The sequence below is a fragment of the Ptychodera flava genome, chromosome 15 (genome assembly GCF_041260155.1).
Source record: "Ptychodera flava strain L36383 chromosome 15, AS_Pfla_20210202, whole genome shotgun sequence".
Classification (NCBI taxonomy): Eukaryota; Metazoa; Hemichordata; class Enteropneusta; family Ptychoderidae; genus Ptychodera; species Ptychodera flava.
Window position 1 is genome coordinate 19,215,257 of NC_091942.1, and position 26,708 is coordinate 19,241,964.

The following is a 26,708-nucleotide window of genomic DNA, read 5'->3' on the forward strand; positions in this document are numbered from 1 at the left end:
GGAAAGTGTATGTCACTTGTTGGTGGAGGCAAAATATGTTTTTCAGTCTGCAGCTGTACCAATAAACACCCACACAATCTATCTCAACACAAAGCCTCCCTAAACGAATTAGACTTGGTATGAGGAGAGGCATTTTAAAGGGATAAAGTCGGCCATTTTTCATGAATTTTGTTTGATGCGAGATACTACTCACATTGTTTGTCATGTGAAAGATAATGAATGAACGGGTGACCATTCATAAATTCGACCCCGGTTTTAGACAAATTAAATGAAACCATCGCGAAAATGAATTAATGGTCATGACAATTAATTCATTTCGCGATGGTTTCATGTATCGTGTCTAAAACTGGGGTCGCATATGTGCATGGTCACCCATTGATTCAATATCTTTCAACATGACAAACAATATAAGTAGTATCTCGCATCAAACAAAATTCATGAAAAATGGCCGACAGTCAGCAGTAAACATTAAAGCCCTAGTGTGGGTGATGTTTACAAAATTTTCACGATTTTGTTTGAGGTCATGGTGCTTTTGTAACTGCATGGTCTTATACTTGAAAAAGTAATGCACGTGTATATCTTTTGTACGACCTATATCTTGGGGCGCATCCCAGAATATGAGCATATACAATCTCACATTACTATGCCTGCTTACGAGGCACCAGAAGTATATGAGAAACCGATCCTTTCGTATTTGCCTACCAACACTGCAATAAAGTTGATCGTTTTAGACCCTTACTAATCATTGAAAGGCCCAATAGTTCTGATGGTGCACTTTTAAATCTAAATGCCCCCTTTTCATGGAATGTCTCGGTCGGCACGGTTGAACGACACTTGTCGACACTGACAAAGCTTTTACTGCTAAAATCATATGTGTAATTTTGAACCAATATTGGGAGTGCAGGATATCTTGTTACGGAAGACACAGAAAGACACAGATACTGAGGTTAAGGGAGGGGGTCGTCAGAACTGTGCTCAAGGGTCGTATGTGACCCATACGACAAACGTTATCCACACGATATATTGATGATCGATGAAAGTTAAAACAGATCTGTCATAATGTACATGGTGAAATTCAAATGTCGAAGCTTTGTTGACATGGTGTGTCTAGATATCGTACATGAAATACATTCTTTGTAAACAGGAATGTCACACAGGTGCATTTCCGTTGACACCCCCTCCTTTAAACATTCGAGCTGCATTTTAATAGTTGCACAATCCCCATTTCCAAAAGCGTAAGGCAACGCCAGAGGTACTCTCGCTGAGTGATGGACAGGAGAGGGCAGCGTGCAGGCAGTGCTGGTACTAGGAAAACCGACAGCTAAAACGTGTCAAAGACGCACACACCAGCAGGAAAGAGATCAGCATGCAGGTTCAGAGGAAGGTGACAAGGTCAAGAGATCGTGCAGTTGTATTGTGAATTATCCATTCTCCCCCTAAGGCGCTTGTTATAGAAAACGGTAATCTGGAAAGCAAAGTAGAAAGAGGATGTAATTATAGCATACTTTAAGTAGGGTATAGTGAAGAGGGAATAGTGAAGGAAGTCAGGCGACTGACCACTGATTGCCTGCATGAAACACTGCGAAATGTAACTGAGAAAGGAGAAGTAAACTTTGGGAGGTACGGTGGTGATCAAAAGAAGGGATTTTTTTCCTGCCTACCAAGATTTCTATACATATCATGCACACTCCCATCACAGTTCTGCAATTTTGCTATAAACTCCAACCTTGTCAGGATTTTGAACAAGTTTCACCACCCAAAATTTTTTCTATTATCAAGCAGTCCCCTGTAGCGCTAATGGACCATCTCTTACTGCCGCATCGTGTACGACTCAACTACTTTACTTGCTCTTTGGGTATATTTACAAACTATTTTATTACGCACGTACATGCATATTATCATTATTAAAATCACATATGGATATCGTCAGGATTGTGTTTGTTCACACTATTACCACCCTCGGCTTATAATCTGGCCTGCATCAAAATCAATGTTTGTAAAATGTGAATATTATTAATACTTGTGTAGACCATCAGAGCTGTGTTCGTCTAACGGTGTAGGTAAAAAAGACGGTCTTCTCCTGGCCCACCATACGAAATTGAGACAATGAATTGACCCCGACCAAACATTCACGGGTAGTGATAATTCCTGCTGCACTGGCTTTCAGTTTACACTGTATCTTTTATTTATTGCATTATTTCAACTAAAAACAAACAACCCATCGGAGACTGAGCATCTCCCTGTGATTTATGTCATCTTGCTCTACTTGCAATCTGTCTAAACATGGACGTAATGCTTGGCAGTCAAAATATGGGTATCTACTTTGTGATAGTGTCATATAGCAGTGATGTAAATGAGTGAACACAATTGATCGACAATATTCATCAATTTAAAAACCCACACACACAAAAAGTAACACCATTGGAAGATAGTTGATTGGGGATGTAAATTTGCCTGATTGTTAGCCGGTGACGTCTTATATACTAAGTTCTCGACACATGATTATGTTTTTGATATGAATTTTACGGTGATTTTTAGCGAGGATGTGCGTTTGGAAATGATATACTGTTAGTTCCTGATATGTAGGTGATATCTACAGTTCAATATCGTCAGCACCCCGGAAATATGCAGCATACACTCGTAATCCGGGATTCTAGAGAATTTCCTGGAAATTCTAGTGACTGTATATGCATTTGAAGAGCCATACATTGTCACTGAAGAGTTGATTTTGCAGGGTTAGTATGAGGTTATTTATTTTCAGTGTTTTAATTTTGCGCTGCCTGCAACTTATTGAATATAACACCAATAACTGGATTTGCCCGTGGGCGGGTAAGTAAGCGAACAATTATTTAGATGAACATGTCTCTAAAATTTCAATATTTTTACACCTGCTGGTATTCATAACGTCCCAGATTTATCGCCCTGGCGCTACTAGCATAGGCTTGGCGTTTACTTGCTATCTGTGCGTTACACGCCTACTCAACCCGTAATTGTGGGTTCTCTGAACGCATAATTGTCGCAATGCGGTTTTTGTCCGACAGCCATCATCCGTCGGCAAAAACTGAATATGATCACGAAATGGTTTCTTCATATTTTAGCAACAACGGTATCATGTCTGTTATTGCAAGTCCCGCCCACCGGATGCCATGCTGAGGGACACAAAGCCATCACGTTCACCGCGCGTGATAGAGGGGCCCGTTCAGGGTGCACTGTCTTGTCTGCTGCCTGACTGCGTTGTAACTTGTACTCGAGTGTTGAAACGCAAAGAACAAAAACAACTTTGACCCTTTGCTTTTGCCAATCGTCTGATAAAATGTGCCGCCTATACACTTTTCACAGTTTAGCAAGAACAAATATAAGACAGTCTAACACCGACGTTGGTATGATTTAGTGAGCATGCTTGCATATCAACAAACCAATCGATCACCCCATGGGTCACTTGTCTGAATGTGTATAGTGGCATGCATACGCTGAGGGATTAGCGGAACACGACCTTGACATGTCTCAGCTATTATATCGCGTACTTAGGTAAACAGAGTCGGCCGAGCAAAGGTAAATTTATGTAAGATCTTCAACGTGGCAAAACATTATAATGCACATTATATAAAGGAAGCAAATCGCGGCGATTAGATGTTTCAACTGCCTATCCATTGAGGTCAAACAGACTCTTTTTCACTGCATGCTGTGTCTCTCATGTAATGAACATTCACACTTTAGCATAATTTTATATCTTTACAGCATTTTTCACGAAATATGTACTCGCAAAAGGTACATCTGCGAATTCTCCCCGAGAATAATTAAGATTTTGGACACTGCACACTTAATGTTAGCTGATTTTTGGGAAAACAGCACAAGGAGGATATCACAAGCGTATATTTATAGCTGCAGTAACTACAATACATTTATGAATAAACATTATCCACACATTTAAATATCGAGATATGAATATATTTTGCATAGGCGCTATCTGAAAAGGGCCTTTTACAGTCCCAATAAAGCTTTATTTTCAAATAAAGTCTAACTAGAAAGTGTCGTCCATAAAATGTGTCTCTGCCACAAGATTTTTATGAGAAATGCCGGTGAAGCCCACCAAGGCTGCTTTTTTCATATTCTCAAAACTGTCAAATCATCTCATTTTAACAGAGTTCAATTCAATGGCTTGAAATATTTCACTGCCCTGGCAGTCAAAGGACTTACTTTCGAAGGACGTAGGTTTACTTCAATACAATTACTGCAGTGTAAATGCTGGCCATTTTTTCTGATTTAAATTTACTTAATTCACTGCCTGCAAAGTCCATTACACGGTGCTTTGCCATGATCTTGGGCAATACTAAGAAAGGAGAAAAGAGAAACCGACACAATCCGAAGAAATAATGATAATTTAAACTGGTTAGTCGATTTTGTAAGCTCGACTGGCGAAATTGGAGACATGCAGAGCTACGCTCGAAGAAATAAGCACAAACCTATATCGCAAACAATTCCTGACGTTATAAGCATCAGTCCAGTGGTGCACCGATCTACATAACTGCAAATCTGTCTAGGGGTTACATGTAAGTATCCTCGCTTGTTTGCTTGGCAATTTATCCCAGGCGTCCCATCGATCACACGTAGAATGTGTCTCGGGAATAGATACTTGGACTCTCAAATATTTACAATTCTTTTCTGGTCTACCACTTTGAAGGGGCGCTCATTTCGGAGTAAGGAAATTTTTCACCGTGTCAGCTTTTCGAAAATAGAAAATTGTGCATTTCACAATTCTGTGAACACAGGGATGGCGGCCATTTTGAATTTTAAATATCGGTAAATGTGAGGTAATTCGTTTCTCTGTTACCAAACTTTGCAAGGTGACCCATGGTTTTAGTCGTTCACTTCCAAGGCGCGTACAACCTTAAGTATCTATTCAACAAAACGTCCTATGTAGCATCGTGATAAACAGACTAAAAACGTTTTAATTCACAAACAGATTAATTCACGTACCAAGATTACAATTTGCTACCAAACAAATGCTCCTCAGAATGACCATGGACCTAAAAAAAGATGATTGGTGTTATTTATTAGGCGAACGTGTCGCATATGAAACTTTATCGTTGAATAAATCACCGAACCATTTGTATGAAAGATTTGGCCGCCGGTTTATCTGATCAGAATGTGTTATTTGATTAAAGTTATCAATGCAGCTACCTATTTCGCAAACTACTTTGTATGACCCATTTACGCAAGCATGTTATTCAAACGAGGCAAGAAGTCATTTGGTTTTGTCAGGAACTGTTACTGACGTTACAGTCAATGGCTGATTAGTCCATTCGGAGTCTCTGAGCCCCGGGACCTTTCATGATCACAGTAGTGTGACTTGCGTTCAGGTGTGTTTATGGGGAATACCCATTAACAGCGTGTCTACTGTATTTGTCGAGATAGCGATTGCACCATGGATGACTAAGGGTTTATTACACCTACTGCGGACGTGTGTCCGCGCACGTAGTTTTATGAAAAGAAAATGTTCTTTAGGTTGACGCAGAATTATGGTCACTATCATCTTGCGACTTGAGCAGTCACAGCATTGCTTGCCTGTCATCGTGTTTAGGAAGACTGTAAAATGCTGACAGTTTCAGATATACATGTCTTTACTTTTTGGTTGGCAATCTTCGACGTGAAATGTGAAACCTAGCTTAATATGACGTCAATTTAGTAAGATGCAGAAAATGATCCGCTACATTTCGTTCAAATATTGGATTAATATCGAACACTATACTATATTTGGCATTTGTCGACTGTCCATTTATATGCTTTCAGGAAATTGAAGTAAATTAAAACTGTTAAACGCAAATGAACTATTGCAGTGGAGGTATCCTGTGATGGAAACCTTGTAAAGTACTGTACGAGTCTTACCGAGATCCTTGACATCTTCGACATCATACTAAAGCACAAGTTCACTTTGTGCTTTGCAAGTGTTGCCATTTATCGGCTTGGAGTGTAAAGTATACCAACATGCATGCTTATACACCTCTGACATTTGATTTTAAAAGAAAGAAAAGAATCAAGGATGGTGGGTGCCAAATTAGACGATGATACTAATAATGTACAAGCATGGAACACGCTGATGACGCAAACGAGTCTATCACTCTCAAATGCAATCGCGAGTAATGTCCCGCATAAATATTTGTTTCAATAATTGACCGAACACAGCACAACCTTTATAAGCGGCTGGTCTACACAACTGTGCAGGTTTATATCACGTGTAGAGTTGGTGATCTTTTATATGACCATGGCAACTTGGTGAAAAACGTGTAGGTTAGCTGACTGTAGATACTGCAATAAATCAATACTTTACCGTTTTTAAACGATTCATATGCAGATTATGCCTTAACACTGTCTTAATCCGTCCTAATGCGTAATAGGGTGAAATTACATCAAAATCAAACCGCAAACTGTCCAAACAGAGATTTTATTTCGAACATGTCAAAGGCACAGCGAAAAATAGCGGCAAAGTTAATGGTATGTGGGCGTACAAATTGATACAGACAGTATAACTAGAACTGATTATTCCTCAATAACACACGAATAAATCATCAGACACACCAAGAAGGTTCTAGAACGTCGAATCATGTGCTGGTTCATTGATTAGCTTTACGTAAAGGATTATTTGATCAGGTCTGAACATTACATTTGAGGAATGAAGCAACAGTATGACAAGTGCACGACGGGTAAATAAACATTTCCGAGCATTCAGTACTATAACCTTGACATCGTCCCGTAATTTTCGAAACACAAAATGAAATTATTCTAATCTTCCGCTTCAGGAACGGCAAATCGATCAAAAACTGGTGTTTTACCTGAATTTCTGACGGCTTTATGATGACGCAAAAATCAACATGTTGATCGTTATTGCTAGTTATAGATTAACCATACGGATCATATTATGCAAATGTAAAACCTTACAAACATGATAGAATAGTTCAGTACCACTTGCTTGAAAAATTAACCAGACTTTTTTCTTTTCTCCGAAAATTACAGGATGAATGCTGTGGGTTTAGAATGGCAGAAAACAATTGGTTCGTCAGTGTCGGCTGCGACTATTCATAAATTATTTCAATTGGAAGCTGATATCCCTTCTGGAGGGTTTAAAGAAACGACTTTATAACATGTTAAATTGCGCTTCGTGTCAGCTGTATCAAAATGGCCGACCGCTACGTTTTTAATCATGCAGGTCTCGTTTTTCTACCTCAAGGGTTGATTGAGCATATGCCTTTTGTAGCTTAGGTGGAAGTAAATATATATTATTCGTGGGAAATTACAGTGCTCGATGTCGAAGCATAGCGTCATGTACATGAAGTAATCTGTGTTACTATTTATGGAGAGAGAGAGAGAGAGAGAGAGAGAGAGAGAGAGAGAGAGAGAGAGAGAGAGAGAGAGAGAGAGATTGATTGATTGATTACAGAAAAACATGGTCCTGGAATATCAGTAAATCACTGTTTGTTGTAACAGTTGGTCAACGGCCAATCAATAAAACAAATATTGGCTTTGGGTATCAGATAAAGAATCGGGCAATTCCAAAGGTCTGAGATGATATATAATCCCTATGTTTCTATGATTGTAATTTATCATGTACACATAGTACAATTACATACTCGTCCTGAACTTGATAAGGAAGGAAAGGTATAAATATTGAAAGATTGGTGTGGGGTTGATTCCAGCCGTGATAAACACTGTAATCGGGTCAAAACGATAAAATTTCGACCATCAAAGCAGAACAACACATGTCAATTTGCAAACATGGTGTTTGACTCGGTGGCTCACCAAGGTAGAATGTTTTGAATAAAAACCTTTGAGACCAATTGCTCCCAAATAGGAATGTGTGATTTGTAACATTATTTTTCAATACAGTCTGCTATCTGCGAAAATGGGAGGGATGTTTTAATATTCTGTGTGTGTGCACCCGTAGCTGGCGTCGCCAGACTGGATAGTCCTGTAAAACTTGGCAAGAAATCAACAATATTAAAAGCACGCCACATGCAATGGCCTCCGTCACAACGGGTCTTCATTAATTACGGCTTGACACAACAATCTAAAGTAGCCAATTTGTTGGCTTGAAGCCGACCGACGCCAACTGATTTTGCCACACTGAAGTCATTGTACTTGTTTTTTTGTCTCCTACAGACGAGCTGTTCGGCTACTAAGGCTGAGGTCAACTGGGTCAGTTCTTTTATACAGAATGGATACTGTCTTATAACTGAATGTGTCTACAAACTAATATGTACATCACTGTAAAAAAACAACATTGGACATACTATACCCGGTGCAGCCTACGTGGACAAGTTTAATTGAGTTTTCAAGATCTAATGGCAATCTTTTTTACTTTTTCTACCATCCTTGGCAGGCTGAAATTTTTTGAAAGGCAACCACTCGGGTTGTTTTTCCAAACCTTCAAGCTGCGTGCGAAATTCACGCTAACCCGATGGCCCGAGACCAGCAGTTTTCATGCCGGACCAGTAACTCTTGAAAGCCGTCCTGCTGTTCCTAAAGACGCGGGCCAGTAACTTTCCTATATATACAAAAGTTTACCAGGATGTTTTGCTAAGCTAAATACCTGACAAAACTATTCAAAGATACGAAATTTATTCTTTCAAGAGATTTGCAATAATCGCAAATAAAAAGTGAACAGACTAATCGGTACTGCATCAAAGCGAAACTTAGACCTTGCCCCACGTTTTCTCGAGAGTGTAGTGGCGGTATTCAATATGCTCCGCATCCATTCACAAAGAGAAGGTAAATACTCTCTTTGAAGATATTGAAAAAGAAATAATCAATTACTCATCCGAGGGTGAAATAATTATTATGGGTGATTTCAATGCACGTACAGGAAGACTTGATGATTACGTTACAGATGACTCAAGAGACCATATTACATTACCAAATATGTATGCTATAGATAATTTCAGAGCAAGATTGAATAAGGATAATAATATCAATTCATATGGAAGGAAACTTATTGACCTCTGTTTATCAACAGACATGAAAATTGTCAATGGCAGAAAAATTGGCGACTTGTATGGAGATTTTACATGTTACACATATAACGGCTCAAGCCTTGTGGACTATGTAATTGCACAATCAAGTCTTCACTTTAAAATTCAATACTTGAGAGTTCACCAATTGACCCACTTATCAGACCATTGTCCACTATCTTTTGCACTCACTGGGCAAGTCAGAACTGAAAATGTTGACAACAGTACCGGTCTTAACCCCTTCCCAAAAGATATTTATGGGAACAAAGTTCAACTGAGAAGTATCAAGAGGCTCTCCAAAGCCCACCAGTCAGTTCCAAAATTACTCAGTATTTACACACTAATTATTTGACTGGTAATATTGATGATGCTGTACAAGGCTTGAATGATATAATTTACACGGCTGCAGACATGTCACTCAAAACCTGCACTCATAAAGTTGTAAAGAAAGGCAATGTGAAAAAGAAAACAGGTCGTCGATGGTATGACAAATCATGTTTTATAATAAAACGTGAAGTTAGAGCAATGGGTAAACTGATTGTGAAATATCCAAATGACCCATATGTGAGAGGTCGCTATTTTCAACTTAAGAAGGAGTATAAAAAGTTAATTAGAACTAAAAAGAGAATGTACCAGGAGAATCTTTTAAATAATATCACGGAAGTGAATGGTGGTAACTTAGATCAATTCTGGAGTGCATTGAAAGAATTAAAAACCAACAATTCCTTACCAACAAATGATGATATCAGTAATAGTATAAGTGTTGAGGAATGGATCAAGCATTTCTCAAATCAAAATAAGAAATATAACCATAGTTCAAAATTAGACAAAATTATAAAGGAGCTAGAAAGTAAGGAAATTAATGAAGAATTGAATGGGGATATTACTTCCACTGAAATCATGAAGGCAATTAAACAGTTAAAAAGAAAAAGTCGCCAGGTGATGATAAAATAATCAATGAAATGTTAATAAGTGGTCAGTCTGTCCTTCTGAAACCAATTACAAAACTCTTTAATAGTATTTTAAATTCAAAAAAGTTTCCAGACATTTGGCGCACTAGCATTATAAAACCACTTTTCAAATCAGGGGATAAAAATAACCCAAATAACTACAGAGGGATAGCTCTATCAAGTTGTCTCTCAAAACTTTTCACTTCAGTTTTGAATAACAGATTACATAAGTATGTTGAGAGTCATGATATTCTAAGTCAATATCAGGCTGGGTTAGGCCTGGATTTCGAACAACAGACAACATGTTCATCTTAAAATCGGTTATTGATAAGTATATTAGTAAATCAAACATTGAAAATGCGAAGGATAAAAGGAAAAAGATAAATCGGTTGTTTGTAGGATTTGTTGATTTTAGAAAGGCATTTGATAGTATTTGGCGTCAAGGGCTCTATTATAAGTTACTAACACACAATATTAATGGCAATATTTATCAAATAATTAAAAGTATGTATGACGAAGTCAAATACAGTATAAAACTTAATGGTGGAATCACACGACAGTTCAAATCAATGCGAGGAGTTAGGCAAGGTTGCAATATTAGTCCCATTCTTTTTAATCTGTTTGTTAACGATTTATCAGGTTACTTTGATGATAGGTGTGAACCAGTTAATTTAGGACAGTCCCTGATCAATTTCCTATTATATGCTGATGATCTTGTATTAATTTCTGAATCAGAGGCTGGATTACAGCGTTGCTTTGATAAACTTCATTCATATTGTAATGACTGGAATTTAGAAGTCAACACTAACAAAACCAAAGTCATTGTTTTCAACAAGAATGCTAGGGTCCTTCGTCATAAATATAACTTTTATTATAGTAGTATGAAATTAGAAATTGTTCAAAGCTACAAATACTTAGGCATAGACTTCAAATGTAATGGGAAGTTCGACATTGCAAAGGAGACTCTATACAAGAAGGCACTGAAAGCGTTCTTTTATATTAGAAAAGTGGTCAGTTCATCAGCTAACATAAATATTCATGCATGGATTCATATTTTTGACCATGTTATTAGGCCTATACTAACTTATGGATGTGAAATTTGGGGAACTGAGAAATATTCAGATAGGACACCAATTGAAAAATTGAATCTTAAGTTGTGTAAAATACTTCTCCAAGTTAATCAGTCAGCAACTAATTTAGCAGTGAGAGGTGAGATGGGCAGGCATCCTCTTTTAACTTTTATCAAGAAAATGATGGTTAAATATTGGTATAGAACATACACTAAGAAAGAAAATACTTTGATCCATGAGGTGATGGTATTTTGTACTAACAATAACATGGCCTGGGCAACTGCAATGCAAGAAATTACAGGATTGGAGAGTGTTGGTAATTTTGGCAAAATGATAAACATAGTGTGAAAAACTTAACAGATAAGATAAGTAATGACTACATTTTAAAATGGAAAAATGAAGTTAATGCAGAAAAGACATCATCAGGAGAGAATAACAAATTGCGCGTTTATAGAAAGTTTAAAACGGATTTTAAAATGGAAAAGTATTTAAGCTGTATCAAGGATAAAAATGACAGAAAATACATTACCAAGCTGAGAATAAGTGACCATAATCTGATGATTGAGAAAGGTAGACACATGAGACCAAAACTAAAAGCTGAGGACAGAATTTGTAATAGGTGTGATACTAACTCAGTTGAGGACGAATTTCATTATATCATGTGTTGTCCATGTCATACACAATCACGACAAAAATTGTTAGACTCGATAGCAGTCAACAATGAAAACTTCAACAACTGGGATCTGCAAGCCAAATTTTGCTACATAATGAGCAATACAGATAGCATGATATACCTCACAACATTTATCCAAGAAACATATATTTTTTAAGATTACCCAACATTTCATATTCTGCATAAAGTTATATCTTATATTTATATATATATATATATTTATTATTTTTTGATAAATATCCTTTTCTTATTTTTGTAGTATTAGTTCTTGACTATGTTCACCTTTGAGGGAATAACGTCAATAAAGCTTATTATTATTATTTGTTAAGCATGTGTTAAGTTAGAGATCTCGTCGTGGTCATAAAAGAGTTATTGTTTAGCGTACCGACCGTATTGCATGTGTCGAGGTAAACTGGATTTCGAAGACACTTTAACATTGGACTTTTATATGATATCGGATTTTTACAGCTACTGGACAACACAATATCGAAATTAGAATTGTTTGGTCAGATCATGGACCCTCGAAAAAAACTATGGTCATGTGAGGTGGTGAAATCTCAGATATTGGATATTTACCCATCGTTTTAGACAAGTTTAGTATCGTATAATTTAAGTTAGAGTCGGACCCCCAGATATACATCGATTATTTGCTCGTGATTTGACAAGTATAGTATCGTCTAGGATCGAAGTCAGAGCCGAAATGATGAAGTCGGGCATGGCAAGATATGTGTTCGCAAATCTCCGACATAAAGATCGGACATTTGTCTCGAAATCGCCGATAAACATCGGTGATTTTACATAGACCAGACGTGCCCGAGACACGAGGCGAGTCATTCTAGTAACGATATTAGGGTCCCAATCGCCGATAAATATTGAGTAAATATCTGTGATTTCACAGATCCGGCGTGTCGAGACGCAAGGCAAGTCACTCCAGAATTGCCAGGTATCGTTTTATACCATAAATAATCTCCAATATATATATATATATATATATATATATATATATATATATATATGTATGTGTGTGTGTGTATGTATCAGCCTGAGGTAAAATATCTGCGATTTCTCAAACACGGCGTGCCACGACAGAAGGCAAGTCATTCTTGTATCATCTAGTATCGATATTAGACCCAATATATAGATTGTTATGTATTGCGGAAATATGTTGGACGTCAAACTTCCGATACTAGAATGTTAATGTCCGATATTTAAACATTGTGCAAAGTACCGTCATCATTGTATTTTGACCTTGATGGTCATTTGCCTTGGTCACCTGTAAAGATTACGCTTATATTTTAAATTGTGAATCGTCTTTTAACGAGGGTTTCGGCACTTCGGTTATTTCTCTTCATCGGTTGCCCTAATTTTTGTATTCCCATTCTTGAATTTGGTGGGTCCCACAGAGAGGAGAAGCCAGAGTCGTTTTTGGAAGAGTCAAATGTTGTATTGACTCCATGTGTGATCTTGTTTTTGTGCTGCCAAAACCTACCCATCCCTGTTCGGGATGCTTAGCATTTCCGTGTTTGGACGACATATTTCAAGCCAAATAATCGCAATCATACCAATCCATAATCCAATGACAGTAGGTCGGAATTCGGAAGACAATAGTTGTAAACATAGACACAAAACAGCACAGAACAGACAGCAAATAGACGGCACACAAAGTAAGTCACATTCATGAAAGAAAGATATATGGACCTCTGGCCAGAAGCTTGTGCTCTTTTCCTCAATGTTAGAAATATTTGTTGTGAAAGGCTATTTGACGCAGATTTGACGGAAAACCGAATGTTAGCTCACTATCCAACCTAACGTGTCGCAGAGATACAAAAGTAGTGTTCCGGATATTGGAAAACAGACAGTTTTAATACAATCGAAGCCTTTCAGCAGGTTACACAGTCTTCGGCATTTATCGTAGCTACTTTCAATAACATATACTTACAGAATGCGCTATGTTTAATTCCTTTTTTTAATACCACGCCGTGTTTAATGTTAGAATACATATTCCAGATGGATATGACAGATAGATACTGTATTTCCAGGCTCTGATAGAATTGCCTCGCGAACAAATTTTCAGACGATCACCTTTTTAATAATTCTTGGCTGATTTACTAAATTGTAGACTCATTTTGAAGCATATAGAGAGTAAATTTACATTTGAACGTCTTGTTTTAGTGAAAGTCGAAAGTTTGAATTCCCCCATACAGTTAATATAGAGTATTGGAGCCATTTTAGATACGAAATATCGGCAAAATTTACGCCCTCACTGTGCACATTTTTCATTTTTCATCCGGAGCCATTTGGCGCATCACTCTTTTCTGATAACTTGATACTCAGATGACTATCACTCGTTAATTTTAAACTATTTGAAGACACGGCTTAGTATGCTGTCTGTAAAGACGATTTAAAGTCTCTCTGTACTACACTAAGACAAACTTGACTAAATCTACTTAAAATTAGCAAAGGCAAAAAAACATGACCAATTTACGTAAAACACACCAAATTGTTTTTGATACATAACAATGAAGCCTCATGACAATGAAACCGTCTAAGATAATAGTTATGTTCCGATTGCGTCTTGAGTCAGCAAGCAGAAATACCTTGGCTCGTGCAAATTTGGCCATCGTGATATCACACTTGCCCAATTGCGATCCTTTGGAAAGCATTCCAAAATGGCCGCCAGCTGGAACGCATTCCAAAATGGCCGCCAGCTGGAACGCATTCCAAAATGGTTGCCAGCCGGCTATATTTCGATTTCCCGTTTTGCCATGTCTGAAGATAAAATCTTTTTGTACACATAGGCCACAATACCAAGACTCCTGATATCGGACCGTGACATGTGGGAAGTTCACAAGTGTAAGTGATGATGCTGAGGGACAATAGCGCTGATTGCAAATGACGTCATTTTCTCTCTCATTAATATGCCTAAATAACTATTTCTCCGTATTTTCCGCATAGGCTAAATGACGAAAAAAACCCGGCTAGAGTTACAATGGCTACTAAAAGTCACATTTTATGGCGCAGACAACAAGCTGCAACAAGAGCCGAGCGTGCAACAATAAAATTTGTCCGAATTTTGTCCGATGTCGCGGGTGTGAAGCTAAATTTTTAGTGACAAATCTGAAATCGCGATCAACGCTATTTTCCTCCTTCATTCCCTAAATAAAAATCACTGACTTTCAGACAATACTTTTGCATCTGTCATGTTTTTCAAGGTTTCAGGAACACTATGCAGCATATACCTCACGACAGTCCGTTTATCTTCAACATAATGTTTCACAGTGAACAATGGCATCTGCACATCATAATGACAACAACCTTTGGCCACATGAAATAAAATCATCATTTTAGAGAAAAAAGCCCCTGGTTATGTCACCACTCTTTTTCATCGTGCTTCCTCGTTGCATTTGGAAATCGCAGAGTCTCCAGGTTGGAGAAAAATTGCAAAACGATTCATTTTGCGAATTCATTCCCTGATAATCTTCTTTATGGCTTTTGTGAATACCTTATTTATGCTGGCAAAGTCTTTCCGTGTGTTTTATATTGCCTCTGTGTGACCATATTCACAATGTAGAATTTTCTGTCCATATTTACACAATAGACGAAATATACTATTTATCATTGTTTGTCTGCAATCAGGTACAATGACACTAATTACATACATATGTTTGTAATTTATTCGACCTTCGATTCGATATGGTTGAGCAAGTCGCGTATAGTAAACTTACGCTAGTAGATGGTCGTTTGTTGAGATCCGTGTACGAGAAGGCACACTTCAAGACCTATTTGCTATAAGTTTTGATGTATTATCCGTCAGGTTTGTCTGTCTGCTTTTCTCTCGCGATCATGCATGGTGTTAACACACTCTCTGTATTTGCCATGGCCTATGAGTTTTTGGTCCGGAGTAGAATTCAGTTGTCAACAGTAACAGAGCATACTGTACACTTTGTGCTGTTTCCAAGACAAGCAATTTGTAGTTCAACATACTGTATATTGAGATGAAGAACTTCACTTGTTTATGGAATAAACATAAAGAAAATATCATCAGACGCTACAGATGTTGTTCCCTTCACGAAAAGGAGTCTCGCAAGACGATGGTAGGTTGCACTTACACTACCATAGCAGAACAAATATTGTTCAGTAAAGGAGAGTTGCAATACAAATAGACAGTGCCGGGGATCTATGACCTGGTTCCATCCCATGCCGTTCATAACAGTCCATTAAAGCCCGCAGAACACGTACGTGCAACAGGAAGACTACCATCACATTTCTCTTGCAATGTCGAGTTCTTTCTAAACCAATGATGCGTGTGAAAAGTATTCAAAGAGCAAACGTATCTCCCGCTAACGGCAACATGCAATACTTGTGAAAATATTCAAAGAGAGAGAGTATTTGTCGTTCAACCGGTGTGATATACATATTACAAATGAATGTTATTGCGCTTACTCCTGGTAGCCGGTCTCTCACGTAAACAGATTCCACTATTCTGATTGAATTTTTTGGTATTCAGAAGACACCAATTGCAAACCGCAGATCGCTGCCACATACTAGGAGTGGCCGAGTTACAGATGTATGGATGCATAAACCTCGAGGACATTTCATTTTTTGTATGTATAACTTCTCCATCAGCCGGCATCGCCATGTGCACATATGATGGCTCTCGCACAGTTTTTGTATTGGGTTATACACAACTTGGTCGGAGTTTAAGGTATGTTTGCTCAAATTGTCCCTTTTATGGCAGAGTAGATTTAATGTGATTCCAAGTTGAAGGACAAACGTTCGAGGAATATTAACAAATGCAGGCTGTACTTGTGGATACATATGTATATGTGATAATTTTTAAAGTAAAAACAATGTATCCAAGTTCTTGCATTGCTGATCACTGCGATGCATAAAATCATAGACCCTAGGAGGCAGACACCCTTGTTTGAAACCCCACATTAAGGACAATTTCTTTTTACACTTTCAGTTATTTCTTATTTATACACCTGTGCATCATTACATTGAAAATGCTTACCAGGAGATGAGAATTGAAAGAATGTATGTATGTAAGTATGTATGTATATATGTATGCATGGTTGTATAGTATGCATATATGAATGTATAGTCATATAATATATATATATATATATATATATATATATATATATATATATATATATATATAGATAGATAGATAGATAGATAGATATAGATATATAGATGTGTGTTTATATACGTACATACGTATGTGCTACAGTCTGTATTTACGATGTACGACGTGACAATAATGCCGATGAGTAATGCTTTGACAACATGAAATGGGTTTATGAAACAGCGTCACCAATAATGAATAACTACATTCTTTATAGTAAGTAAACATCTGGTGGTACATTCGTATGGGTGTAAATTGCATATTCAATTGAGCATGGACTCCCAGCATTTACAAAATGAATACCTAATTTCAATTGACGCAGCGAGCTACGTCATAATAAGTTTCAAGTGCATCCTTGGAATTCGTGGCTATTAATTAAATATCACTCTCACCATTCTAAAATCGGTATTACATTATTAAATGTAAATTTTGATTTGTAAGTGCTCCCACTGTTCACAAACACTGAACCGACCAACATGGCTCTTCTGCAAAAATATGGTCGCATAATTATTTAAAATAGGGTAACATAAAATGTTCAATAGGTGAATTATTTTACAATCGAGGGGTGTATTCGTTTATTTTCCTCCAGGGAGCAGCACACTCACCCTTTCCTTGGTTTTCCTCATCGATGATCTCCTGTCTCCCGTCCTGTCGGGTCTGGCCGGTCCGGACAGCGACCTCGTCAGCCTGTTGACCAGTCGGAAGCTGCCCCGTTTCTTGGAGCCTTGTATCACGCTCAGCAGATTGGCGCAGGCTTCGTGCCCGTTGTTTTCGGCAAGGTCCCTTGATTTGGTCAGAAGAGAAAAGGCTTTAGGACAGTGCAAGTTTTTAAAAAGCGATCTGTAGCCGGATCATGTGATGGTATGCCTTTATTTTTGACAGATTCTTGGTCTATATCAATAGGCTTCTTTTAAATCTAAGCTCAGTATTCATCTTGTCTGAACATCAGCCGTCTGAACAATTTCTACAGTAATAGTTGATATCACACGTACTACCTGGTTCATCGTAACAACGCACTACTGGGCCGAAATCTTATTTCCTACGCATGTGACATATAGGCCTAAATTACCGTTCTTTATTGTGCGCCATGTCCAAAAATTGTCACTTCAGCCTTGTATTTTAACATACCAAAAATGATTAAAACTGTTTTATCAACACAATAATTGGTTCGCGTGAGGACCTAACAGTTGTGTTTATACACGATGCAGATGGAAGTTTTGTGAACGGAAGTTTTGTGAATTGCTCTCAGTGGAGCAAATGAAGTCTTTTGAAGACGTTTGTTTTGGAAATAACGTAACGAGTAGGTTATTGTAAGAAATGGCGCTCTTTATCTGTGAATACAATTCCTTGGTTTTAGAAATTTTCTTCTGAAGATGTCAGAAATTGTCCCAAAATGTGTACGTGACTACAGAAAACACGCACGCAACTTAAAACATGGAACATTCGGAGACCACATATTGGTGACTCTGAATAATAATTGAAAATGTAGGAAACGAACGGTATCACAGTTGTCCTAAAAATAACCAAAATGAACAAAAAATCTCTAATTATGACGACAACAACATTAAACAGCGACTTTATCGTCCCAACCTTGGCGTATGGTAGTCGTCGTCTTCTGCATTCATATCGACATCCGGAAACTTGAGAAAGATCTGTAGCGTTTCAAGGTGGCCGTTGAGGGCGGCATAGTGTCCAGGCGTCCGTCCGTTCCGATCAAGCTCGCTCCCGTTCGAAAGTTTCTGCTGTAATGCCCACTGCAGTATATTGCTTCGGCCTTCAGTTGAACGGGATTAAAAATGGGATTGACGAGGAGGGATGAAAAATTTATGAGAAAATATTAAAATAAGAAAACATGTTGACCTCAATGATAAAGTAAAGAGAGCCGAAGTAAAATATTCAACTCGACTCAGCAGGTCTACTCTACTTTAATAGTTCTGTGATATACCATCATTGAGGTCGTCGCCGTGGCGATGAACTTCAAAACAGACTTCATCATCTTTAACACTGTTATGCATAGTCTGCGCGCCAATTCGGTATACCATCAGTAAAGTAACCATCAGAATCTTCTGGTAACTTACACTGATTTGACTGAAATTGCACTGTCACACTGTGCAAAAAATTGAAACAAGGAGCGGTCTGTTGCGAACTTTAGATTTCTCGTATCTGCTGCTAGGAATGTTCATTTTTGAAGTTACATTAAAATATAGAAAACATACTTTTTTTAGCTTTCGCGAACTTGTTCAATTTCCGGGGTACGAATACACATAGCTGCACTGTATGGGATGAAACATTGTAGCAAACCAGGGGGAGTCAGGCTACACTTTTTAAACCATTTAAGATAGTACTCGCCTCGAAAATGAAAGATTTAAAGTGTTTTCTCATTTTTCTCAAAATGACAATTTTAACCATCACTTACAATACCAAAAATAAAAATATGGGGTCATCATGCAAATTTTGGTACTAGAGATACAAGTTACCCAACATTCACCGGTATTTGAAATTCAAAATGGCCGCTATCCCCGTGGTACTCTATTGCGAAAAATTTAATTTCAATTTTCGAAAAACAGGGACGGTGAAAATTGTTCTCACTCGAAGGGCTTCAAAACGAACCCCAAAAAGTGCTACGTCAGTCAAAAATGGTAAAAAATACCGCAATTATACGGTGTCATTCAAATTTGATCAGAATTGGTACATACCAAAGATCAACAATAAGTGTTATTTCTATCTGTTCAGTGCAGGAAAATTATGCATTGATTTTATGACAATTTCTGCACAGTACAACCAGAAAAAACAACAAGAAATACAACCAGAAAAACAACAAGAAATATTTAAACCAGAAAATTAAGAATGACAAAAGTAAATAAGGTCTGAAACTTTAGGTACTGAAGGTCAACTTTAGCAACATGCATAGCAGAGAATCTTTCTACCATGGATGTACAAAAATAGACATCCGTATGGTTTCTGCAGATCTGTTAATATGTCACAGTTCATAAACAATGACAGGAAATGGCCAATTAGCTGTTTCAGTTACTGCTATCACTCCCAAACATAATAGGTACCCTGCATACAAATACGTTAACTTTCAAAATCCTCTTATTCAGATGTGTGGGCTGATTAAGTTTACTGCCACCACTCCAGCACACTTGCAGTATTTCCCTTTTTCTTACCTCATTTGCACATTTTTCACACTGATGTGTTAATTTGAACAAATTCACATCTCAACCCCTACATCTACCTGTACACCAAATACTGAGATGGTAGCTTTGGCGGTATGGGAGCCTTTGTGTGTGACGGACATACATCCGCACATACCCACAAATATACAGACACAGACGCCACTCAGACTCATCATATAAGCTCTTTTTGGTATTTATATATAAAACCAAATATGAGCTAAAAAATTGAACATCGAAATATCTGTCCCCAAGGCGCATTCGGCCTTTACATTGACCGGCGTTTCTTTTATCTACGTAGCCAAGACACAAATCGGTCCCCTTTGAGTGGAAGTGGTACCGTCTTTTGAAATCCACCGTACTTACTTGTTTATTGATGTAACACTTTTACTTGGGGGGGGGGGGGGGGGGGTCTCTATCATTTTGCGACAATGGGATTTAGATACAGTTCTAAAAGTAAGATTGTGATCGAAAACAATTGTACGACAAGCGCTAAAATTTTAATATTTTAATATTTTAAACTAGTCACAACGATTGACGGAATGGTACTTAAAAAAACTGAAGGTTACGGGTCTTACCTTTACCGGCCGCAAGGTGAAGTGGCGTTGAATTGTCAGCGCCCCCTTGCGTGGAAAGAGAACAACACTCTCTTCGCACCAACCAATGGACAACTTGTAAATGACCTGGAGGTGAATGAAAATTCGACGACACTAAGAATTAAAAAATAATCAGTGCTTCTATGGCTCTGCTGGTCTTCATAGAAATCGTTAATAATTTTACTGTTGGTATTTTCCCGAAAAAAGTTTGAAAAGTGTGTGACCAAAACTGGGAATTATTATTCATAATTTGCCGCTTCCATCTTCGGGCATCGATTAATATGAACAAATATCACATGTAAATTGGAGTGGTTATCAATACATATATGTCTCGCTATGCTCGCTGGCAAAAGATCTAATTTTTATGCGCAAACTACAAAACTATGATGTAGCCCACCACGACACGGAGTAAAAATAAAGGTACCGTGTGCACGTGGGTTGCAAAAACGGTCAATTTTTTACATTTTAAATATTTTAGTTGTAATTATGAATCTTTTTGTCGATGCATTGCCTGTTGCCGAGAACTTCGGTCGAGTGAAATGCAGATAAAAAAACCGTCAAGTATAAGAGGCATATGTTTCATAACGGTCTACATGGCCATTCTCTTCGAGGATACGATTGGTCCCCATCATTACAGGAAATTTATACTTATTTGTACCTGCTTCAGCCGCTGCATGGAGAGACGTACTCCCATCCCTAGCAACCAGATGAGGATCGGCTTTGGCGTTCTCTAGCAACCACTGTAAACATTCCACGTGACCATTCTCGGCTGTAAGGAACACTAAAAAAGGACAAAAAAGTAGGTAATCATAAGCCGTGAAGTGCCTGGCAATCGCGGTATGTTGCTAGGATACCACATTTTCCTCCATTAAATTACACTCATTTCGCTAAACGATGTCGAGATCTATTAAACCGTGTGGATTCTATATAATTTAAATCACCGTCGTTACAGTCAGTTATTGCGTCATGGTTTGACGTTCAAGCCTCGTAACGTAAATCAAACCACTTTAGTCATACATATCCCTAAAATCTCACAATTTAGTTGTGTCAGATGCCGATAGCGTATTGATGCATATGTGTAACCTGGATATGCCTCCGGAACTGAGTGCAAACCCTACATGGTACTAATCTTCTCGTTGTAACTCAAATGAAGACGGAAATTAATATTTACACCGCAATACACATTTTATTCCAACAGGCTACGGGACTTGTCTAGTGTATAAACGGTAAGAGCGAAAGGTGGCGCTATCACAGGGATAATGAGAAAACAGAAGTTCAGCAAACAGGATGACCGAGTTTCGCACGTCGCCCGTCAACGATCTCGACATGTTCCGCTTACATTGTTGGAACTGAGCAAAAATTTTTAAATCGGTTCCCGTTATCGGTGAGCAGAAGAAGGTTGCAATTAAAATGGCGACCTGGTTTTTGCTGTATCTGCAGACCAAGAATCTTTTGCCATTATGTATCGTTAACGCCTTCGTACAAACATAGACCCTCCAAAAACATAGGAGGAGCTATGGTACAAAACGTCACATACAGTGATCAAGTTTTCGACGTGTTACTCTTGGATTGGTCTTAAAATGCCTACAAATTTCGAAAGAACGACCTGATTTTTAATCGAGGCATACCACTAGTTAATGCACGATTTTATGCTAATGAATATTTTCCATTGAAAGTTACTTATTATCAATTGATTTGAACATTAAACAATCCTGATCATTATAATTTTAATAAGCGAATAGATGCTACCACATTGCGAAACAAAAAATGAAATTAGGGAATGAGCACAATTAACGGCCGGGGGGGGGGGCAGAAGAGAAAATATTTCATCTATTTGTTTTTCGCGGCCCTAACGACGTTAGCAAGAATTTTCAGAGCCCCCCTCCCCCACCTTTGTTGGGAAAAATATTTTCAGTGCCCCCTCCAACATAAAAATGTACAGCTGACCGCCACCAACTTATCCCTGTTATGGTGTGTGTATATCTTTCTATCTGTATGTATTATATATCACCAACTTATCCCTGTTATGGCGTGTTTATATCTTTCTATCTGTATGTATTATATATCACCAACTTATCCCTGTTATGGCGTGTGTATATCTTTCTATCTGTATGTATTATATATCACCAACTTATCCCTGTTATGGTGTGTGTATATCTTTCTATCTGTATGTATGATATATATATATATATATATATATATATATATATATATATATATATATATATATATATATATATAATATAAAGATATCTAGATAAAAACATATGTATGTATGGGTGTATGCACCACACACATATAAAGAAGGAGCTTATGAAAGCTATATAAACATGGAATTAGTCACTATATATATATCTTATTTAAACATAAATCTACTCACATGAGTACGATGATTTGAATTTGCACCTAAAAGTGTTATTCCACTGTATTGGGTGGTCTGTGGTGCAAACTATGAACAACGTTTTCTAATACAAACTAGATATATCCGTGCATTCGTATATCTTTGAGGGCATTTGTGTACATGAAATTCGATTTTGGAATTTCAACCAAAGTGTCATTTTACTATACATGGTTGTCTATGGCGTAAACAATGAACAATTTGTTGCCCTTAGTGTATTTGATATGTTTGACAATTGACTTCAATTTAATCCTCTAGAATAAGGTGATTTGAAGTGTGCAACAAAAATAATATTGAAATTTCTTCAAAAGATATCAACATGTCTTATAAGGCAAACTATGAAAAAAAAAACAATATAAAACTAGCCATATCTATTAAAATTGATTAATTTGCCCGAACGTCTTTTTCCAAGTCCATTGTCTACCAATGATAGCAGTTGCTCTCATTTCTCATTATCACACTTGGACAGTCGGCATTATAGTGTTCACAGGCACAAAAAGTAAATGATCATCAGTCATTGAAACACAGCTGTTTCATTGGATAATCTCAGAAAAGTGATTTATGAAATAATTGTTGTATGCTCTGTTCAGAGTAATTTGTCGGTATGATTTGCATTGAGTGGAAAGTTGTAGGCACCTCTTATGGTACTCGGGAATTTTCAAGGTCCCCACCTATTATCTTCCGCCCCCTGCCGTTAATGATGCTCGTTCCATTTAACATTCGGGAAAAGAGACAAGCCCTTCACGGGTCGGCAGATAGACTCTATGTGATGTTTTCACTATCACTGAGGCACTGGACAGCCAACATTGGAATTCCATTTGTGATCAGCTGAAGTACAATGGCTTCATCAGTGTTTGCCAATCAGATGGGTCCGTAAGCACGACAGCCCAGCTGCCTGAGTGGGGGCTTCAGACTTGACCGAAAGGTGCGCATGTGCAATAGTCGAGACCCAAAAGGCATCAGTCCTGCGACTGGGAAGTGTTCACAGACTTACCAAAGTGCGATAGCTGCAGTGCTGTAGTAGCTCGAGGTTTTGCCTGGGTATTTGGGTCGACCCAAACACCCAGGCAAAACCTCGGGCTACTGTATTGCAGCTAGCAGTGTGCTGGTATTCAAATAATGATCTGCCTCGATAACAGAAGCAGAATGGGCGACTGTTTCTTTCTTGCTAAGAGATAAAAAAATAATTATGGATCTCTTGAGAAAACAGGGTGATGTGTAAAATGTGAAAATTTTGAAAGATTTGCAGTATACCCTATCGTGTGATTGACTCAGTAATTGACATGGGGAGAGAAGTGAAAATTATGAACAGAAAATCGTGTTGTTTTGAGAAGGAGAATTGCAGTTGTGAGATCACGTTTTTGAAAAAAAATGGAATTGCAGCTGAAATGGAGGGAAGAGACATTTCAGGCTATAAAATGCACATTAAATACATAGATACAGTGAATCAATTCTCCCTGGTGACACAGACTCAGGGGTTATGTATTTTAACCCGACCATCTGGGGTGGCGACCGTCAATCCTTCATGCTTTTCAAAATCATCATTTACGAACTGCCTTGAAAACACTGAAAACAACTCTGAAATATGGAATGATCGATTGCAACCTCGTATGGGCTCCTTGACCCCTGACCTGTGGAACAGAAAACGGTTTAACGGAATGGATCCGGTTTCCTGTACATATCAGAGAACAGAAAAAAAATTTTTCGAATCTCGACAACTGGAAATGACTCATGGTTGTGTAACGATTTCCAGTGAAAGCAGAGTGGGGTAGATAACGTTTATGACTATTTGGTTTCATTGGTATTTCCTCACCTGGGTCACGCGGATCAACTTCGGAAGTCTCGTCCCAATTATGACTTTTCATGATTCGTTTCGAGAGAAAGAAGCCACCTAGATAATGACATTTCTTTATATTTAATGTTTCGTTTTAGTTTCTTGGCAGTACTTGACTGTTGAATATTTATGTAACGATGAACACAAATTGTGCCTCACGATTTAGCAAAAGGCTCAAGAAATCATCAAATGATGAAAACTTATGGCCCTCTTGCACCAAGGAAATTCACAGGGCGCTGTCTGGTTTGACCGACTAGAAACAGAAAGTTGGCACATTCGCTGAATGTTTTAACAGCCGCAGCGATCGGTCTTCAAAATTCCAGTCTACCATAAACTGAATGGTGATCGCGCTTGTACACTACTGCGCATGCCCTCTTGCAACCCAATCTCCCAAACGCGCGCAGTTTGAAACAGTAGCGACGTCCCACATGAAGCTGTTTCTGCTGCTTGCCCTCCAACACTTTCATTCTTACACTAAATTTGTATTGATTATTTAAATTCGACGGGTTTACTCATATTGGTGTTTTCACATTGTGATTTAAAATAAACTGACCTTTGATGCGGCACTTGCCGTGAAGTTCAGATTCTGCATCAGTCAGAAAACAGCTGTGCAACATTCTTAACACGTCATCTATTGGGCCAGGCGAGGTTGAGGTCAAGCGAATTCGTGCGTGTATCTAAAATATCTAGAAAATTAGTTTTCCCGCGAAAACGAAAGTGAAGCAAGTCATTATTTGCTCACGTGTTTACACACGTGAGCATATGTCGCAGCGATGTGTGTCTGTCTGTCTGTCTGTCTGTGTGTTTGTGTGTCTGTCTGTCTGTTGATCCAATATCTCAAAAACAGCTCATCAGATCAGAATCAAATCTGGTACAGGTATTCAGTTAGCAACTGGCAAGAACTGATTAGTTTTTGGTGGGTGTGGCTTGCATACTTTTTGCTCATTTGCATAATTAATGATTTAGGAAAAAACCGGATATACATTAAAAACGACTACACACAATTTGATGAGATTTGCTACAAATGCTGATCACACCAAGATATATCAGCAGTGGAAACCATTAAGGGGTGACATGAAAGATAGTTGCTAATTTGCATATTAAATGAACTTTCCTAATTAGGGATATATGTCTGATTTGACTTGGTCAAACTTGACCAAACTTGGTATGTATATTAAAGATACTATTCTTTAACATTATTGAAAGTCATTAGGCGTTTTAACTTTAGCCAATTCCGAATTTGCATATTTAATGAACTTTGCTAATTAGGGATATATATTTGAATTGACTGGACCGACGTTGATGAAACTTGCTACATGTATTTGGAGCTACTATGATACAACATTTTTGAAAGTCTTTAAGCATTTTTACTTCAGCCAATTCCGAATTTGCATATTTCACGAACTTTCCCAATTAGGGATATATCTCTGAATTAACTTGATTGTAGTTGTTGAAACTTGCTATATACATCAAAGATACTGTGATATCACATTATTGAAAGTCATAAGACATTTCTTACTTCAGCCAAGTACTAATTTGCATACTAAATAAATTTTCATAATTAGGGATATTTATCTGAATTGACTTGATCAATATTGATGAAACTTGCTATGTACAATAAAGACACTATAATACAATATTATTGAAAGTCATTAAGCATTTTTTAATGAACAATGACAACGTATGTTTCGACGGCTTCAGTATCATGGCGAAAAAAATTTACGATAAAAAAGCTCACATATGCCGAACGTCATAAATACTTGCACCGTACAGATTTATTCGCGTCGTTACTCGCCCGAAGCGTGCGAATGTCAGTTTTGAAATTTGCTTACTTGTCTGAGAATCGGTCGAGTGTTTATTTTGCGGTCTGCTCCTTGTTAG

The 26,708-nt window shown here is 37.8% G+C and overlaps 1 protein-coding gene across 5 annotated transcripts in view; it reads right to left on the reverse strand.

The window, feature by feature from the left end:
* Positions 1–26,708, reverse strand: part of LOC139151433 (ankyrin repeat domain-containing protein 29-like) — a 40,131-nt gene that overhangs the window by 884 nt on the left and 12,539 nt on the right. For 3 of the 5 annotated variants that reach the window (XM_070724231.1, XM_070724230.1, XM_070724232.1), the window contains exons 3-6: positions 21,254–21,376; positions 20,578–20,682; positions 18,417–18,600; positions 17,432–17,609 (exon numbers count right to left, since the gene is read on the reverse strand). In XM_070724231.1, the coding sequence (XP_070580332.1) occupies positions 17,432–17,609; positions 18,417–18,600; positions 20,578–20,682; positions 21,254–21,376 (590 nt within the window). Of the gene's footprint in view, positions 1–1,347; positions 1,466–17,431; positions 17,610–18,416; positions 18,601–20,577; positions 20,683–21,253; positions 21,377–26,708 lie in introns of all 5 variants that reach the window. The other 2 variants (XM_070724235.1, XM_070724234.1) reach the window with 1 other exon arrangement.